General features: G+C 44.1%; 2 protein-coding genes across 6 annotated transcripts in view; one reads left to right on the plus strand and one right to left on the minus strand.

Moving 5' to 3' along the window:
* Camsap2 (calmodulin regulated spectrin associated protein family member 2) overlaps positions 1-647 on the minus strand; it is a 128800-nt gene extending 128153 nt beyond the window's left edge. For 3 of the 5 annotated variants that reach the window (XM_004659540.2, XM_045144425.1, XM_004659538.2), the window contains exon 1: positions 92-646. In XM_004659540.2, the coding sequence (XP_004659597.2) occupies positions 92-230 (139 nt within the window). In that variant the 5' untranslated portion in view covers positions 231-646. Of the gene's footprint in view, positions 1-91 lie in introns of all 5 variants that reach the window. The other 2 variants (XM_045144418.1, XM_045144406.1) reach the window with 1 other exon arrangement.
* Positions 648-938: 291 nt separating this feature from the next.
* The window catches only part of Ddx59 (DEAD-box helicase 59), a 110037-nt gene continuing 91264 nt past the window's right edge, over positions 939-19711 (plus strand). The window contains exon 1 of the mRNA XM_045156667.1: positions 939-966. The gene's annotated coding sequence lies outside the window, so the exon portion shown is untranslated. The remainder of the gene's footprint in view (positions 967-19711) is intronic.

Raw genomic sequence — 19711 nt, forward strand, 5'->3', positions numbered from 1 at the left:
AATGCACGGAGATACAACAGGAGAATGAGGAACAAAAACCGGGATTGTGGACACCGTTGGGAGGAAGAGGAAAGGGAAGACACTAACTTACCTGTCCCAAAGGCTTTGGCCACCAGCCAAGCCAGATTGCAGGCGATTTTGGCCCTGGAGAAATCATAGTGGTCAAAGGGTTTGATGGCTGGAACAATGAACGTCTTTCTCATCTCCCTGGGGTCTGCAGCATCCCCCATCTTTATTTTTTTTCACGGCTGCTCCTCGGGATGGCGGGACGCCAACCTTCACATGGTGTGTCCTCGCCGCCGCCACCGGGGTCGGGAGGGGAGGAGAGCCGAGCTCAAACCATCAGGGCCGGGCCAGGCCAGTCCGGGCGCCGGGCTCGGGGAAGCTCCCAGCGGGCGCCGCAAACCGGTGGCTGCCCGGGGGCATAAGGGAGGAAGCGTCGCCGTCTGTCCGCCCGTCCTTCGGTCCGTCCGCCGGTCCGCGCCCCTCCGGAGCCACCTCCCCTTTGTCTCCGTTTAGTCACCCGGGCCTGGGCGAGGGTGGCGGCTGGAAGGGCCCGGAATGTGAAGGCGGCGGCGGCGGCGGAGGAGGACGACGCGGGGTGGGGGAGTCAGCCCTGAACAATCACGTCGCGGAGCTCGTCCCCGCCATGGCGCGGCCCGCACGCCCGGCCTCGCCTTCCCTCGCCTCGGGCCGCGGCGGGGCGGGGGACGCGCGGGAGGGGAGCGGGGAGCGCGCGCGGCGGGGGCGGTCACCCAGCGCGGCCGGGCCCGGGCCGAGCCCGCGGGAGAGCCGGCCCCGGAAAACGTCAAGACCCCCGCGGCGCCCTTCCTCGGCGCTCCCCGCCCGCCGCCGCCGCCGCCGCCGCCGCCGCCGCGGCCTCCCGGAGCCTCGTCCCGGCTCGCTGCGAACGCACCGGCCTGCAGGGGGCTGCAGAGCTCAGGCTCTCGCTCCCGGCCTGATCAGGTATGTCCTAGTCGGGGGCTTCCTGGCCCTCGGGCGGCCGGGCTGGGTCGCTCTCCCCTTCAGCCGCCGCCGCCGCCGCTGCGGTTTTCCGGCTGCGGCACTGGATGGAGAGCGCAGATGGGAGACGGAGCATGCGCCCTGGCGCGCCGGCCCCGCCCCCGCCGCTTCCTCGCCCGGCCCGCGCGCCGCCCCGCACACTGAGCATGCCCAGCCTCGCTCCCGCCTGCGCCCGGCTCCGCGCCGCCGCTGCCCTTTAATCACCACTTAACAGAACGCCCTCCAGGTCCCCGGCGTTGGGCTGATGTCGCTTACTCTGCTGAAATTGGGAAAGGGGAGAAAGAGAAGGGCGAGGCTTGTACACTCGTGGGCATCCATCCAGTGGTTCAGCCAAGAAAACGGATCGTTATTTCAGATGCGTATTGAGGTGACCTGCATTTTGCCGCGAACTTTTTACACAGTCCCATTTCGTCCTCGTAGTAACCCCGAGGGATAGATGTTACAGGGCGATGGTGAAGTGAATTAAAGCACCTTTGGGGTTTATTTAACCAGTTTGGAAGATCAGGTCTGAAGTCCCTAGACCTGCATTAATTTCATGGTTATCGAGACACCTTAACTCGATGCTCCCCATTTAAACTCTCCTTAAAAAAAAAATATTTTATTTATTTATTTGAGAGAGGGAAAGGGCAGAGTGAGAAAGAAAGAGAGAGAGAGAGAATGAGCGTGCCAGGGCTTCCAGCCACTGCAAAGGAACTCCAGATGCACGCAGATGCTTTAGGTAGGTACTGGGGAATCGAACCGAATCCTTTGGCTTTGCAGGCAAGCGCCTTAACCATAAAGTCATTTAAACTTTCTTTAGAAAAAATATATTTTGTTTTTATTTATTTATTTGAGAGAGAGAAAATGGGCACGCCAGGGCTTCCAGCCACTGAAAACGAACTCCAGATGCATGTGCCCCCTTGTGCATCTGGCTTATGTGGGTCCTGGGGAGTCGAACCTGAGACCTTTGGCTTTTCAGGCAAGCGCCTTAACTACTAAGCCATCTCTCCAGCCCCCATTTAAACTTTCTAAGTGGAGAGACAGCTACCTCCCCTCACCCTCAGAAAGAAGCAAAAATCCTTTCACAAAGTAAAACCAACTCCACCCATGATCAGCCATAAACCTCTATGGGTCCATTTTGTCAGAACTCCCATTTATTTCCTCATATGAGTGTATGTTCTCAGACCTCTGCATCTTTGCTGAGTGCGGGTCCCTCTGTTCAAGTCCCTCCACAGTAATCATTCCCACTAGGAAGCCTTCCCTGAATGCTTGAAAACTTCCCAAGTAAGGCTTACAGTATATTCCTCACTGTTCCAAGAGCACTTTGTTCTCATTTATGTCCTTAAATACTTATCATATTATATGCTAATTACCACAGATGATTAGCATACCATGTCAAACAGATGACATGGTTTATCTCCAGCACCTATATGGTGCCCAACCCTGTAGTATTTTCTCAGTGTCTAGGGCCAAAGAATGTTATTGTAGGTAACACTTACATAGGTTACTTAACTTGCTAATTCCTGACATCTTATTTTAACACATTATCTAATTTTAAATTATTATTTATTCCTGTGCTTTTATCATTTTACAGATAAGAATCCTAGGGCTCAGACAAAATAGTTTAAATAATCCAATAAAGGTAGGCTCACAACTTGAACCCAGAACTGTCTTACTCCAAAGCCCATAATTATATTGCTAGGGCCTCCTGATTATTAACCTTGGACCTTATGATAAAAGCAAGACAACATGAAACATGAAGGAAGGAGCACGGAACCCTGTTATCTAAAAGAACAACTGCACCAACAAGTCCCTCCCAATAAATTCTGTTTAATTCCTATATAAACAATCCTCCCAAAACCCAATAAGGCACTATAGATAAGCTATGCAAACAATGTAGGTTAGGAAAAGAATGTCAGTGAGAGTAATAATATGCCACCGAATGATTGGCCTACTTTTTTCAGTAACTTAGTTAATATTAATAGGGTTCTTCTCATGGGCAAGGCCCTTTGTAGATCACATAGGAGATAATAAAATTCACAGATAGATCATCATTGTTGAATCACATTCATACATCAACTCCTTTACTTTCCACATCCATTCCATGAAACAGGCACTCTCATTATCCTCCAATTTTAGATTCAGAACTGAGGAGCACAGCCAAGAATTCATCGCCAATTCATATCTAAGTCTAGCTTCAGATTCAAGCACAGGTCTTCTGTCTCCATTCTTCAGGCACCTTTTCCTGTGCCGTGTTCCCACTCCCAATTGTGTCTGATGCAACCACAAATCAATAGAACACAATGTAAAAGTGCTGTAAGAAATACAAAGTGTAAGAACATACAGGTGGAGGGATTGGGAATGTTTCTTGGAGACTTTTTGTTAAATATAATGTTCTCAAGTCCAACTTCATCTGGCATCTAGAGCACACAAATCAAGTTAAGAGAAACCTGTCTCCTAGAAAAAGTTGAAGAAAGATACTGAAACATTGTGCTAGTTACTGTACTAACCTGCAAGCAAATGCAAGATTCTGAAAGCCAGTGACCAGGCCTGGTCACCTTTACATTGCCTTTGATCCAACCCAGCACTTTTCTCAGAGAGGGTGCAATCTCCACCTGAATAAGCAAGGTAAGGAAGAGAAGAAAACAGAGAGTTTCTCTGACTCGTCTCTTGATTCAATAGTGATGCTCAGGTAAGGGATAGCATTGCTATGACCCCAATTGGGAAGGAGTCTGTTTAGGAATGGGAGGAGGGAAGTACCAAAACAATAAGCAGCTTTTACTTTCAGGGAGGCAATGAAACAATGCGGGGTCATAGGAGGAGGGTGTTATTAACAGGGAAACACCCTAGGTACAAAGACAGTGGATTCATTTTCAGGGAGGCAGACACTCTTAATAGGGTGTACATTGTGATACCTTCAGAATGATCCTTTTAGAAGCTGGCAATCTCTGTAGACTATCACTGTCAAAAAGAAATGCTGTTCATTGCCTCTTTAAGATAACTGACTATTCAGAACAGAGACAAAACCAAGTGACTCTGGGCCTGCTTGTCCAGCTGCAAAGCTGCCCCTCTGCTTCTCATTCCCAGGTCTGGGGTCTCACAGTCCATCAGGTGGTGGTCACTCTTATTTACACACATGCAGCCCTCCTCTATCTTGATATGGAAATACCAAAATGCCAAATAGACTTCTTTCCTTATGGCTAGCATCTATTTCAGTCTTTGAACAGGTTCATAAGTTTGATCATTCATTCATTTACCAAGCCAGTATCAATAGAGCACCCAATTGCTCAGTATACAGTGTTGAACCAGCCTACTGAAGAATCAAATTCTTTGCTAGGTGTGGTGGTGCACGCCTTTATTCCCAGCACTCAGGAGGCAGAGGTAGGATTGCTGTGAGTTCGAGGCCAGCTTGACTACAGAGTGAGTGCCAGGCCAGCCTAGGCTAGGGCAAACCCTATCTTGAAAAAACAAACAAACAAAAAAAAGTCTTAAGCTGGGTATGTTGGCACAGGCTATAATCCCAAGTCTTTGAGAGACTGAAGCAGGAGGATCAGGTGTTTGAGATCAACCTTGAATACAAAGTGATTTTGAAACCAGCCTGGGCTACGTCATAAGACCCTGTCCCCCCACCCAAAAAAAAAATTTTTTTAAGGAAAGAAAGAAAGAAGAAAAGAGGCAAGAAAGAACAGGAGGGAGAAGAAGGGGAAAAGAAGAAAATAAAGAAAGGGAGGAAGGAAGAAAAAGAAATCTAGTATATGAGCTGGAGAGATATCTTAGCAGTTAAGGTGCTTGCCAGCAAAGCCAAAGGATTCAGGTTAATTTCCCAGTATCCACATAAAGCCAGATGTACAAGGTGGCACAAGCATCTGGAGTTCGTTTGTAGTGACTGGAGGCCCTAGCACACCCATTCTCTCTATCTGCACCCCTCCCTTACTCAAATAAATAAAAAATAAACAAGTAAAAAGAGCCAGGCATGGTGGTGCACGCCTTTAATCTTAGCACTTGGGAGGCAGAGGTAGGAGGAATGCTATGAGTTCGAGGCTACCCTGAGACTACATAGTGAATTCCAGGTCAGCCTGGGCCAGAGTGAGACCCTACCTCAAAAAAATCAAATAAACAAATAAGTAAAAAGAAATCCAATATGTTAGTTCAGAAACAAATAAATGCTAAACTAGGAAGCACTATGGCAAGACCTGGTATTATGTATATTGTATACTATCTCTCCACTCTGGGTTAGTTAAAGTGAAAAGAGCTATCACTAGCTAGGCACTTTACGTACATGATAGACTGTGTTCTACATATATTAACTTACTTAATTCTTGCTGTAACATTACCTATTAGCATCCTCATTTGGTAAATGGAAAAACCTAGAGTCAGAAGGGTTAAGTAAGTGAAAACCTCATGTTATTTTGAAACTCAAAGAGCTAGAATATAATTAACTTTGCCTCAACCAGGTTAAAACCAGGAGTTTATAGCTCAGTGGTGGGCCACTAAATGACCAGGGAGTGAATGTGAGGGAACACTTAGCTAAGTGATGACAATGAGGGGTTTATTTGGCTGCAGAGCCGCATCTGATAAGCCAGCATGAGAAAGAGGTGTCTGTGCTGTGTACCTGACTATCATTTCTAGACGCAGTTGTGGCTTTTATTTGAATAGCTAACCAACTTTTATAGGGATTGCCTCACCAACCTTCACAACACTTGTAGTGTGTTATGATGCCAAGAGTGTGGCTGAAATGACTGAAACACAGAGGCCATGCGGCTTCCCAGAGTCACTCTGTGAGTCAATGTCTGTATTGAATGGAGAAACCGGCCCCAAGGTTCTCAAGGTGTAACACTGGGATTTCCCTAGATCCCTACAACATTGTCCCTTATGCAAACCAAGCTCCCTGAGCCTCCAGTAATGGACAAATCTGCTATTATTTTTAAACACTATGGAAGGCAGGTAAAGGTGCTGGATAGCCAGAAGAACATTGGGCTAGGACTCCAGGCTGTCCTTTATCCTGCCTTATGCTTTCACAGAACAACATTGGCCCCTTCTCTGCTTCAGATTTCAACTGTAGCAGGCCCAGACAACTTCTAACATACCGCCAGTGTCAGCAGTCTTCCTTGGGGCTGTATGTGTATCTTACTATATTATCACTGAAGGTTTGTCAGATGCCTAGCATCTGTGATTTGTATCCTTAGAGCAGTAGTTCCTTTTGTATCTTCACAATGCTCTAGGTTGTGCAGAAAGGATATAGGAGGTTACAGAGCAGAAACAGAATCTTCCTCTACAGAGAGCAAATCCAAAAGAGAAGGAGTCTGAACAGAGGGGAACAGATGGAGGTTTTTGTTGGTAAATGATTGTATTTGGTCAACACACCAGTAATGTCTGTATGTTCCAACAAAGTCTAGAGTTCTAGAATGCCACTTGGGAAACCAGGAAATTTTTCTGTTAATCAACTTAATGGAAACAACTCAAATATTTCCCTGTAGAAGACTGATCAAATAAAAGATGCAGTGCATGGGATTCGTTGTAGCATACAGAAAGATCTTTATGTCTGTCTGTCTGTCTGTCTCTCTCTCTCTCTTAAGGCTGGGTCTCCAGCCCAGGCTGATCTGGAACTCACTGTAGCTCCAGGCTGGCTTCAAACTCACAGCAATCCTCTTCCCTCAGCCTCCCAAATGCTGGAATTAAAGGCATGTGCCATCATGCCCTAGAAAGATCTTTTTTTTTTTTTTTTTTTAGGTAGGGTTTCACTCTGGTTCAGGCTGACCTGGTATTCACTATGTAGTCTAAGGGTGGCCTTGAACTCACTGTGATCCTCCTACCTCTGCCTTTTAAGTGCTGGAATTAAAGGCATGAGCCACCATGCCTAGCTTCCAGAAAGATCTTTATTTTTAAAATATTTTATTTATGTACTTATTTGAGAGAGAGAAAGAACATGAGACACAGAGAGAATGAGCATGCCAGGGCCTCCAGCCACAGCAAAGAAACTCCAGACATCTATGCTGCTTTGTGCATCTGGCTTATGTGGGTCCTGGGGAATCAAACCTGGGCCCCTTGGCTTTGCAGGCAAGTACCTTAACAGTTAAGCCATCTTCCCAGCCCCAGAACGATCTTGAAAGCATCATATGGTAAGAACAGTTTTAGTATGACAGTTAGTATACATATACTCACATAACATGTGTATGCACACACACATACACAATCACATCCATAGACATCATATACACATGTATACATATACATAGTTATACATCTGCATATGTACATATTCATTGGTTTGGGATGCTGCTAACTGGTAGTATACTTGCCTATCCTGCATGAAGCCCTGGATTTGATTTCCAGCGTTGCAGATAAACAATATATGCAGTATCCTGGATATTCATGGGATATACAAGTTACTGGAAGAGAGGATCAATTTTTATATTGTTTTGTAGCTTTTAATTCATTTGTACTTTGCTGATCCAAAATAATAAATTCTCGTACCCCTTTCCTGGCTGCCTGGCAGTACAACTTCAGCTCTCACCATATTGCTGAGACAGTTCTCACAGATCACTACAATATTCTGTTGTGACTCGTGTTCTGGTTCCCTTGGCCTTTGTGGCATGAAGTACTTATGAGTGTCCCTTTGCTCTGAAGTCTGTCTTCTCTCTCAGGTTCTCAGGTCCTCCTGGTAGCACCTTGTTCTCTCACTTTGCAGTCCCCTCTCTGCTGCCCTTCTGACCTCTTGTTTACTCCTCTGCTCAAGACTCCATCCTTCTTTACCTCCTTCCTCTTTTTCCTCTTTCCTCTTCCTCCCTCCATTGGTATCATGGTGACTTCTCAGGAGTTGAGGGTTGAGTTTTGAAATAGGGCCCATCAGTGTAGTCCAGGCTGGCCTTGACCTCTTAAGGTTCTGCTGCAGGCACTGTGGTGCTGGGATTACAGGTGTGTGCCCCACACAGGCTTTCACCATGTCCACTGTGACCAACTCTTCCCTATGCAGACCATGCTCTAATGTGCATCTCGGCTCCGGACCCTCCCTTCTTTGTGTGTATGTTGTGCTGGGTGAGTGTGAGGAGTGTGTGCGTGCCACAGCAGGCCTGTGGAGGTAGGAGGATAACCTTACCTGCCACCTTGTTTTGAGGCAGATGCTCTTGTTCAGTATTGTGTACAGCAGGCTAGCTGGCCTGTAAGATTCCAATATTCTCCTGTCTCTGCTTCCCATCCTGCCATGTGCATGCTGAGATGACAGCTGCTTGTGACATCAAGACTGGCTTTACGTGAGCTCCAGGGAGCCGAGCACAGGTCATCACACTTGTGCAGCAAGTGCTTTGACCACTGAACCATCTCCCAGTCCTTCTCCTGAAGGCCTCCTGGGCATTTTCACCTAATAATGGCCCTAAAACTTCAAGGTAGGACCTTGCTCTAGCCCAGGCTGATCCGGAATTCACTATGTAGTGTCAGGGTGGCCTCAAACTCATGGTGATCCTCCCACCTCTGCCTCCTGAGAGCTAGAATTAAAGGCATGTGCCACCACACCTGGAGCTTTATGTTTTTATTTCTTATTTTATTTATTTGCTAGTTGAGAGAGAAAGAGAGAATAAGAATAAGGCCTCTAACTGCTGCAAACAAACTTCAGATGTATGTGCCACTTTGTGTGTCTGGCTTTACTTGGGTACTGTAAAATCGAACCTGGGACCTTAGGCTTTAACAGGGAAGCACCTTAACTGCTAAGACATCTCTCTAGCTCTCAACAAAATGTTTTAAACATAACATAGGGGCTGGAAAGATAGCTTAGTGGTTAAAGCATGTGCTTGTGAAGCCTAAGGACCCTGGTTGGATTCCCCAGGACCATGTAAAACAGATGCGCAAAGGGGTGCATACATCTGGAGCTTATTTGCAGTGATTGAAAGCCCTGGTGTGCCTGTTCTTTCTGTATCCTCTTTCTCTCTCAAATAAAAATAAAATAAAAGAGAGCTGTTTAAGCTGGGTGTGGTGGTGCACGCCTTTAATCCCAGCACTTGGGAGGCAGAGGTAGGAGGATTGCTGAGAGCTCAAGGCCACCTTGAGAATACATAGTGAATTCCAGGTCAGCTTGAACTAGAGTGAGACCTTACCTTGAAAGGAGAGAGAAAGAGAGAGCTGTTTAAAAAAACATAGACTTCAGATCTGAATCTCACAAATTGGCAGACACCATTGTCTACTTAAAATGTGTTCTCTTTGACCTAGCACTTGGGAGGCAAAGGACGAAAGATCACCATGAGTTCAAGGCCACCCTAAGACTACATAGTGAATAGCCTGAGCTAAAGCGAAACCCTTCCTCAAAAAACAAAACAAAACAAAAGTCAGGCGTGGTGGCACATGCCTTTAATCCCAGCACTCAGGAGGCAGAGGTAGGAGGATCGCCGTGAGTTCAAGGCCACCCTGAGACTCCTTAGTGAATTCCAGGTCAGCCTGGGCTAGAGTGAGACCCTACCTCAAAAAAACCAAAAAAAAAAAAAAAAAAAAGTGTTGTCTTTGGGCTGGAAATTTCATCAAGGCATGACAGAGCAGAAGCTGAGCGTCACATCTTTCCAAGACAGCCGGGAGGTAGCAGGAGAGAGAGCTAGGTAGATAACACCCAGCAGGGCTGGGTTAATAAACTTCAAGCCTGTCCCCACTAACACACCTCCTCTAGCAAAGCTCTCCCTCACAAAGGCTTTACTAGGTAGGGATCTGGTGAGGCCTAATCACAAACAAATACATAAGGCTCTGGGAGATCCTTTACAGTCAAACCGCCACACTTACCTTCAGGACCATCTCTGCTATAAAGCTGTTCCTGTCCTACCCTTAACAGCCACCAGTGATCTGAACTCCCTTGGTCTTTATTTAAAATTTTTTTGTGCTCCATAAGACAAGAAGTTATCTTATACTACTTGATAAGCACCAGCAGTGTCAAGTACTTAATTAGCCATGGGAATTATTTGTTGAATAAATAAAACAATCGGTGAACTGACAGGTAACAACAACAGCAACAAAACATTTAACACATGCCAGGGCCATGAAGTAGATCAATGTAACTGTTGTGTAGCTATTTCTTCTGAATTGAAACACTCTCCTTTGAAGGAGGACATAAGGTGATAAGACTTGAAAGCTAGGAAAAACAAAATTTACAAGGCTGAGGAAACTGAGAGAAGTTACAAGATTCACAAGGCATCTCCCCAAGGTTATATAAACTATAAGCACTTGTTGGGGTGGGGTGGGGTACTCTTGGGTGGAGCTGCCTGCAAGCTGTGCAGGAATCTCCAGGGATGCAGTTTACATGAGTTGTCACGCATGCTAGAGCGGGCTTTTCAGTAATACAGCTGCCTTTGAGCCACCCAGGTTCCCAATAAATTCATTGGTTTGACAATCTAGACTTGAGTGGAGTTGTTTCTTTACAAAATTTTTAGGGCTGGAGGGATGGCTTAGTAGTTAAGGCATTTGCCTGCAAAGCCAAAGGACCCAGGTTCGATTCCCCGGGGCCCACGTTAGCCAGATGCACAAGAGGGTGCACACATCTGGAGTTTGCAGTGTCTAGAGGCCCTGGCACATCCATTATCTTTCTCTCTCTTTCCCTCTTTCTCTGTCAAATGAATAAATAAATGAAATAAAATATTTTTTCAAAAATTTTATTTGGGGCTGGAGAGAGATGACTTAGCAGTTAGGGCACTTGCCTACAAAGCCAAAGGGTCCCGGTTTGACTCTTCAGGACCCATGTAAGCCAGATGCACAAGCGGCACATGCACCTGGAGTTCATTTGCAGTGGCTAGAGGCCCTGGTAAGCCCAAATAAATAAATAAATAAATTATCTTTATTTGATCTATTTATTTGCATGTGTGTGAGCATGGCAGGGTATCTGGCAAACAAACACAGATACTTGTACCACTTTTTGGTTTTTCTGTTTGGTTTTGGTTTTTGAGGTAGGGTCTCACTCTCTAGCCCAAGCTGACCTGGAATTCACTGTAGTCTCAGGGTGGCCTTGAACTCACAGTGATCCACCTACCTCTGCCTCCCAAGTGCTGGGATTAAAGACGGGCACCACCACGCCTGGCTTTTACACCACTTTTTGTATCTGGCTTTATGTGGGGGTTGGGGACTGGAGCCTAGGCCAGCGGGCTTTGAAAGCAAGCACCTTTAACCTTTGAGCCTGTTGTAGTGCCCTATTTGGACCTTTGTTCATATCTTCCCAGGAAAAGTCATAGAACAAGAACGTGCCGGGCGTGGTGGCACATGCCTTTAATCCCAGCACTCGGGAGGCAGAGGTAGGAGGATTGCCGTGAGTTCAAGGCCACCCTGAGACTCCATGAATTCCAGGTCAGCCTGGGCTGGAGTAAGATCCTACCTGGAAAAACCAAAAAAAAAAAGAACTTAATAAGCTTCCATAGGAATTAAAAATGAGTGATTTGGGGCTAGAGAGATGGCTTAGTGGTTAAGTGCTTGCCTGTGAAGCCTAAGGACCCCTGTTCGAGGCTCGATTCCCCAGGACCCACGTTAGCCAGATGCACAAGGGGGCGCACGCATCTGGAGTTCATTTGCAGTGGCTGGAGGCCCTGGCACACCCATTCTCTCTTTCTCTAGCTGCCTCTCTGTCTCTCTCTCTCTCTCTCTGTCACTCTCAAATAAAAAAAAAAAAAATAGTGATTTCTACCTTCCCAGGCTCAGGGACTATTGCAAAAGTGATGGCAGAGAGAGTATAAGAGCCAAAAGAGTATCAGGCATGATGGCGCATGCCTTTGATCTCAGCACTCAGGAGGCAGAGATAGGAGGATTGCTGAGAGTTCGAGGCCACCCTGAGACTACATAGTGAATTCCAGGTCAGCCTGGGCTAGAGTGAGACCCTACTTCCAAAAACAAAACAAAACAAAAGCCAAAGGAAGGGGAGGAGTGCTTTGCAATACTGTTGTTCAGACACAAAGTGGCCATAGCATTCATGACTTCAAGTGGCTGACAATACCTACATAAGACCTTCAAAATGGGAGAAGGAAAATTATGACATCAAAATAGAACAGGGGGATCCGTTGTTAAGGCACTTGCTTGCAAAGCCTAATGACTTGAGTGACTTGAGTTTGATTCCCCTGTACCCATGTAAAGCCAGAGCACAAAGTGGTACATGTATCTGGTGTTCATTTGCAATGGCAAAAGGTCCTGGCATACCCATTTTCTCTGTGTCTCTGTCTGTTTGCAAGGAAGGAAAAAAAAAAAAAAAAGAGCAGGAACTAGTAGGGAAGAAGGGAATCAGTGGAAGCAGGGAGGGGGAGGGGGATGAAGGAGGTTAGTGGGAAAAAATTGTAATCATGGTATGTTGTGCATATGTATGGAGGTTGTCAATCCAAAGTTTTTTTTTTTTTCCAGCCCTATTATTATTTTTTATTTTAAGGAATCATTGCAGGAAACAGAGAGGAAATTTAAGGGGAGCCACTAGTCATGGGCCCCCAGTCCACTTCCTTAGTCCCTTCTGAAATCGAAGTAAAGGTTCTTGGAGTTCAGGTCTGCAGAGGCCACCGTGCCAACAGCACTGTCGAGCCTTATAACCAACTGAAGCTGTTGCAAATGTCCCTCAGCTTGTGGGTTCTGCTCAGATCATAGCCTGGATTGGGTCATTTTCTAAACATCTGCATTTTGCTCTAATGGACCCCCTGGTTCTTTTACTATACCCCACCAAACACATGGACCCTGAGCAGACACAAGCTGCCAGGGAAAATGCATGGTAGGAATCCAAAGTTTTTTAAAAAAAAACATTTTACTTATTTATTTATTTGAGAGAGAGAGAGAGAGAGAGAGAATGGGCATGCCAGGGCCTCCAGCCCTGGCTTATGTGGGTCCTGGATAATTGAACCAGGATCCTTTGGTTTTACAGGCAAATGCCTTAACTGATAAGCCATCTCTCCAGCCCCCAACCCAAAATTTTTGAAAATCAGTGTGTCCCAGCAATTTTTAAACACTAGTATATGTTTTTTAAAATTTTTTTTGTTCATTATTTATTTATTTATTTGAGAGCGACAGGCATAGAGAGAAAGACACATAGAGGGAAAGAGAGAGAATGGGCGCGCCAGGGCTTCCAGCCACTGCAAACGAACTCCAGACGCGTGCGCCCCCTTGTGCATCTGGCTAACGTGGGACCTGGGGAACCGAGCCTCGAACCGGGGTCCTTAGGCTTCACAGGCAAGCGCTTAACCGCTAAGCCATCTCTCCAGCCCTAGTATATGTTTTTTTAAACTGTTTATTTATTTATTTATTTGAGAAAGATAGAAAGAGGCAGAGCGAGAGAGAGGGGAAGAAAATGAGTGCACCAGGGCCTCTAGTCACTAAAAACCAACTACAGATGCACATACCACCTTTTTTGCATCTGGCTTATTTGAGTATTGGGGAATCAAACCTGAGTCCTTAGGCTTCACAGGCAGGTACCTTAACCACTAAGCCATCTCTCCAACCCCTAGTCTGTTTTATTAGAATTCACTTTGAGAAAAATCTAATATTTTTTTAATAAAATTCATGTTTGGGAGGATTGGTGAGATGGCTTAATAGTTAAGCGGCTTGACTGCAAGCTACCATGCCCGAGTTCAATCTTTAGCATCTGTGTAAGGCCAGACACAAAATGGCACATGTATTCATGATCCCTATGCACCTATAGGAGTGGGAAGCAGAAGCAGGAGGATATAGAAGCTCACAATCAGCAGCAGCAAGAGAGACCCTGTCTCAAGAAGGTGGAAGAATCACCCAAGAGTATCTCTGACCTCCACTTGTGTACATGCGCAAACAATCTTTAAAAATATTTTTTTTAAATTTATTTGAGGTAGAGGGAGGGAGGGAGAGAATGGGCATGCCAGGGCCTCCAGCCACTGCAAATGCACTCTAGACACATGTACCACCTTGTGCATCTGGCTTATGTGGGTCGTGGTAAATTGAACCCAGGTCCTTTGGCTTTGCAGGCAAGTGCCTTAACCACTAAGCCATCTCCCCAGCTCCTATAAAATAATTTTTAAAGGAATCATTGTTGGGATGGAGAGATATCTTAGTGGTTAAAGGCATTTGCTTGTAAAGCCTAAAGTTCCAGGTTCAATTTTCCAGGTCCCACATAAAACAGATACACATGGTGGCACATGTGTCTGGAGTTTGTTTGCAGTGGCTAGAAGCCCTGGCACACCCATTTTCTGTCTCTCTCTCTCTCTCTCTCTCTCTCTCTCTCTCTCTCTCTCCCTCTTTCTCTCTCTCTGTCTCTGATAAATAAATAGAAATAAATCTTTAAAAAAACAAAAGAAATAATTGTTCCTAGGCATGGTGGTGCACACCTTTAACCCCAGTACTTGGGAGGCAGAGGTAGGAGGATTCGAGGACAGCTTGAGACTACATAGTGAATTCTAGGTCAGCCTGGGCTAGAGCAAGGCTCTACCTCAAAAAACCAAAAACAAACAAATAAACAAATAATTTTTTAACAAAATCATTGTTTGGGGTGGAGAGATAGCTTAGCAGTTAAGGCACTGGCCTGCAAAGCCTAAGAACCTGGGTTTGATTCATCAGTACCCATGTAAAGCCAGTTGCACAAGGTGGTGCATGCATATGGAGTTTGTTTTCAGTGGCTTCCTCTCTCTCTTTCTCTCAAATAAATAAATAAATAACTGTCATTGTGTTCTTTGAATAACTTTTTTGGTTGTTGTTGTTTTTCGAGGTAGGGTCTCACTGTAGCCCAGGCAGACCTAGAATTCACTATATAGTCTCAGGCTGGCCTCATACTTGCAGCATTCCTCCTACCTCTGCATTCTGAGTTATGGGATTAAAGGCATGCACTACGATGCCAGACTAAAGAACTGTGACATTTTCAAGTTTCATCTTTTGCTTTCACTTTTTAAAACACTACTCATGGGACCATCAAATTTGGGGCAGGGGGTGGTTATGGTAGTTTGGTTGGTCATTTCTGGAAGACATGAGATGAACTGGAACCATATCTCCTAATAGTTTAACAAGCCTTAGTTTGTATGTTAACCAGTCTGCTCTTCACTGTACATAAATAATTAGTTAAACCTTATCAGACCCTGAGGGTAATTTGTCAAAATAATGTGTGTTTTTCTATTTTAGTGTTAACACTCATTAAGTATTATTCATAGATTATTAACTTAGTATAAACAGCTTAGGGAAAACAGTCTAGTTAAATTTGTTTTGTAACATTTTAATGGGACAAGAAAAAGTACCCATGTAAAGCCAGATGCAAAATGTGTCCTGAGCATCTGGTATTCATTTGCAGCAGTGGTAAGAGACATTGCGCACTCACACACATACACACATGTGCAAATAAATAATTAGTTAAAATAATCAAAATTATGCATATGTATGGAGTGTATTGGCAGTGGCTAGAGGCCCTGAAGCATCCATACATATATAGTTACACACAGACAAATACATGCCAAAAAATAAAAATATTAAAAAATACAAACCGGGTGTGGTTGTGTACACCTTTAATCCCAGCACTCAGGAGGCAGAGCTAGGAGGATGTGAGTTCAAAGTCAGCCTGGGACTACAGAGTGAGTTCCAGGTCAGCCTGGGCTACAGTCAGACTCTACCTCAAAAAAGAAAATAGAGACTTCTGGTTAACATGGCAGCATAGGTACCATGCCAAGGCAGCCTAGGGGAGAAAAAAATCTAAAATAACAACAAAAAAAACCCAGCAAAATACACACTTTTATTAAAAAGTGAGGTGGCCGGGCGTGGTGGCGCACACCTTTAATCCCAGCACTTGGGAGGCAGAGGTAGGTGGATTGCCATGAGTTCGAGGCTACCCTGAGACTCCATAGTGAATTCCAGGTCAGCCTGGACTAGAGTGAGACCCTACCTCAAAAAACCAAAAACCAAAAAAAAAAAAAAAAAGTGAGGTTTATAGGAAATTGAAACAGCAGCAGAAAAGTAGGAGAGATCCAGAGCATCCAGAGCCCGCACAGGCTGGCAGAAGCGCCTCTGGCAGGTCTGCAAACTGCACGGTGGCAGCGGCAGCATGACAGCCAATGGCTAGGCTCGGCTTGAGCCACAGGAAAAGCCAGGTGAAGGGAGTTTCCACTCACTCCGGAGCTCTCCGTAAACTCAAGAAACATGAAGGGAGAGCGACAGTGAGCAACGGAGGAGCAGATCACAAGGTAGAAGAACACATGGAACAGTGAGAGAACCAGAACAGCATCAGCAGCCTCCCCTCCCCCACTGCCAGTGCCCAGCTCCAGCGAACAGAGCAGTGGTCCAGGACCCGGCCATGCCAACTTGGACTGACAGCGGGATCCAAGCAGGAGCAGAGGTAACTGGGATTACACCAGGGAAGGGTCTCACCTGGTCACAAGCTGACTTGGAACCCTCAAAAGACCAGAAATCTGAACCTCCTTGTTGTCAGGATTAAGGAAGGGAGTGGGTGAGGCTCCACATAACCTAAGGGACAGACAGAGGATCTGGTTGTGATAATACCTACTCTTGGATAAATACTCTGAGCTGTTTTTCATTGAAAGTGTACATTGTTTAGTTAAATTTTAGAAACTATCTGTATTTTGTTCCACTCAGCCTACTTGAATATGCTCATAGCAGGCAAACCCAACACCTAGGGTCACTTTTCTAGATACTCTGAGAGACTTGAGAGCCACACCTAGCGCCTTAAGCTCCTACCCTGAAGTTATATAACATCACATAGATTAATACATCTAATAATACCTAGCTACCTGGAAAATCCAATCATTAAATAATCCAGGATGCAAAAATATATACATTATAACACAAGAAACACCAAAAATTAAGACAATATAAATCCACCAAAAAGTATTAATGCATCAGAAATGACCTCCAGTGAGAACAAGTTAGAGGAAATGCCTGAGAAAGATTTCAAAAGAATGATTATAAATATGTTCAAAGAAGTCAAAGAAGAAATCAAAGGAATGAAAGAGGAAATCAAAGGAATCAAAGAAAACACAGGACACCAATTTAATGGAATAAAGAGGTCAATACTAGACATAAATAAGGAAATAGAAATAATAAAGAAAAACCAGTCAGAATTACTAGCAATGAAGAACACAGTTAATGAAATAAAAAACTCTGTAGAAAATCTCACCAGTGGAATGGATGAAGGAGAGGGCAGAATATCTAAGCTAGAAGACCAAGGGGCAGATCTAATACAGCCCAACAAAGAAAAAGACAAACTATATAGAAATGTATGAGTGGGAATTTCAAGATATTTGGAACACTATGAAAAGATCAAACATAAGAATTCAGGGCATAGTAGAAGGAGAAGAATTTCACTCCAAAGGCATAGTAGGCATGTTCAACAAAATCATAGAAGAAAACCCCCCAAATTGGGAAATAGGTGCCAATGCAGTTATAGGAATCCTTTAGAACACCAGCCAGACAAAACCTGGAAAGAACCTCTCCTCACCATATTATAATCAAAATACCAAACACACAAACCAAAGAAAAAATACTGAAGCAGTCAGAGAGAAAAATCAAGTTACCTACAAAGGCAAGCCTATCAGGATTATAGCAGATTACTCAACACAAACTTTAAAAGCCAGAAGAGCTTAGAGTGATGTATTCCAAGTTCTGAAAGATAACAACTGTCAACCAAGGTTACTTTATCCTACAAAGCTATCTATTCAAATAGACAGAGAAATAAGAACATTCCATGACAAAAGCAGGTTAAAGGAGTATTTGAAGACAAAGCCAGCTCTACAGAAAATACTTGATAGGATCCTCCATGCTGAAGAAAAGGAAAAGCACACATATAAGGAACCTGGAAAAAAACAAACAATACTCAATACTAGTTAACACAAGAGAACAAAGGTAAAACTGGAAGAACAACAACAAAAAAAAAATGACAAAAATGAATACACACCTTTCAATATTATCTCTGAATATCAACAGCCTCAATGTACCAACCAAAAGGAATAGATTTGCAGACTGGGTTAAAAAGTAGGATCCTTCAATTTGTTGCCTCCAAGAAACTCACCTTTCTACAAAGGATGGATACTATCTTAGGGTGAAAGGTTGGAAAAAGGTGTTTCAAGCAAATGGACCTGGAAAACAAGCAGGGGTTGCTATCCTAGTATCTGACAAGGTAGACTTCAGTGCAACATTAGTTAAGAAAGATAAGGAAGGCCACTTTATATTGATTAAAGGCACCCTCCAACAGGAGGACATTACAATCCTAAACATATATGCACCTAACATGGGGCTCCACAGATTCATCAAACAAACCCTATTAGAACTAAGGTCATAGATAACACCAAACACAGTGGTAGTGGGTGACTTCTACACCCCACTCTCATCAATTGACAGGTCATCCTGGGAAAAAATAAACAGAGAGACATCTGGACTAAATGAGGTCATAGAAGGAATGGACCTAACAGATATATACAGGACATTTCATCCAAATGCTGTAGAATATACATTCTTTTCAGCAGTACATGGAACATTCTATATAATAGACCATATATCAGGACACAAAGCAAATCTTAACAAATACAGGAAAATTGAAATAATTCCTTGCATTCTATCTGACCATAATGGAATCGAACTACAAATCAATAGCAAGAAAGGCTATAGAGCATACACAAAATCATGGAAATTAAACAACACACTACTAAATGATGAATGGGTCAATGAAGAAATCAAGAAGGAAATCAAAAAATTTATAGAGTCAAACGATAATGAGAACACAACATACCGAAATCTCTGGGACACAATGAAGGCAGTTCTAAGAGGGAAATGTATAGCTTTAAGTGCCTATATTAAGAAATTAGAAGGTCACAGGTAAACACTACCTAAACAAGACCATCATAAGAGGAGGAAAAGATCATGACATCAAAATAAAAGAGAGGCTGATTGAGATGGGGAGGGGATATGATGGAGAATGGAATTTCAATGGGGAAAGTGTGGGGGAGGGGGTATTACCATGGGATATTTTTTATAATCATGGAAATGTTAATAAAAATTGAGAAAAAAAAATGATTTGCAAAGTGTGCCTAGCTGGAATTCCTGAAATGAGCTGTGCTGTGTGGCTTTTTGGCTTTTTGGATTGTGCTTCTCTGTGTGTTTGGTGCTGTGAAGGCAGCCCAGCTTTGTCTGCCATTATGGAACTTCCCCTGGATCTGTAAGCTTCAATAAATCCCTTCCTCCATTAAAAAAAGAAAGAAAGGAAGAAAGGAAAAAGAAAATAGAGCTGGGCATAGTGATGCAAGCTTTTAATCCCAGCACTTGAGAGGCAGGGCTAGGAAGATTGCTGTGAGTTCCAGGCCACCCTGAGACTGCATAGTGAAGCCAGGTCAGCCTGGGCTAAAATGAGACTCTACCTCAAAAAAAAAAAAAAAAAAAAAGAAAGAAAGAAAATATATATGGATGAAATAATAGTAGTTGTAGATGATGCATAGTGTGTCCTCATTTGACAAAATGAGAAAGCCACTAACCTGATATTCCCTCCTTTCCAATTCATTCATTCGTTTGGAAAACTTGATTGCCTTCCAACGTCCCAAAGTCTGGAGGCCACTGTGCTGATAAACAAATGAAGTAAATGCTTACTCCTAATTAGCTTTTTATTATTTATTTATTTATATATTTGTAAGTGTGTTTTTTAAAGATTTTATTTTTATTTATTTATTAGAGACAGAGAGTGAGAATGGACATGCCAGGACCTCTAGCCTCTAGCGACTGCAAACAAACTCCAGACACATGCACCACCGTGTGCATCTTGCTTACGTGGGGCCTG

Source organism: Jaculus jaculus, chromosome 1 (genome assembly GCF_020740685.1).
Source record: "Jaculus jaculus isolate mJacJac1 chromosome 1, mJacJac1.mat.Y.cur, whole genome shotgun sequence".
NCBI lineage: Eukaryota > Metazoa > Chordata > Mammalia > Rodentia > Dipodidae > Jaculus > Jaculus jaculus.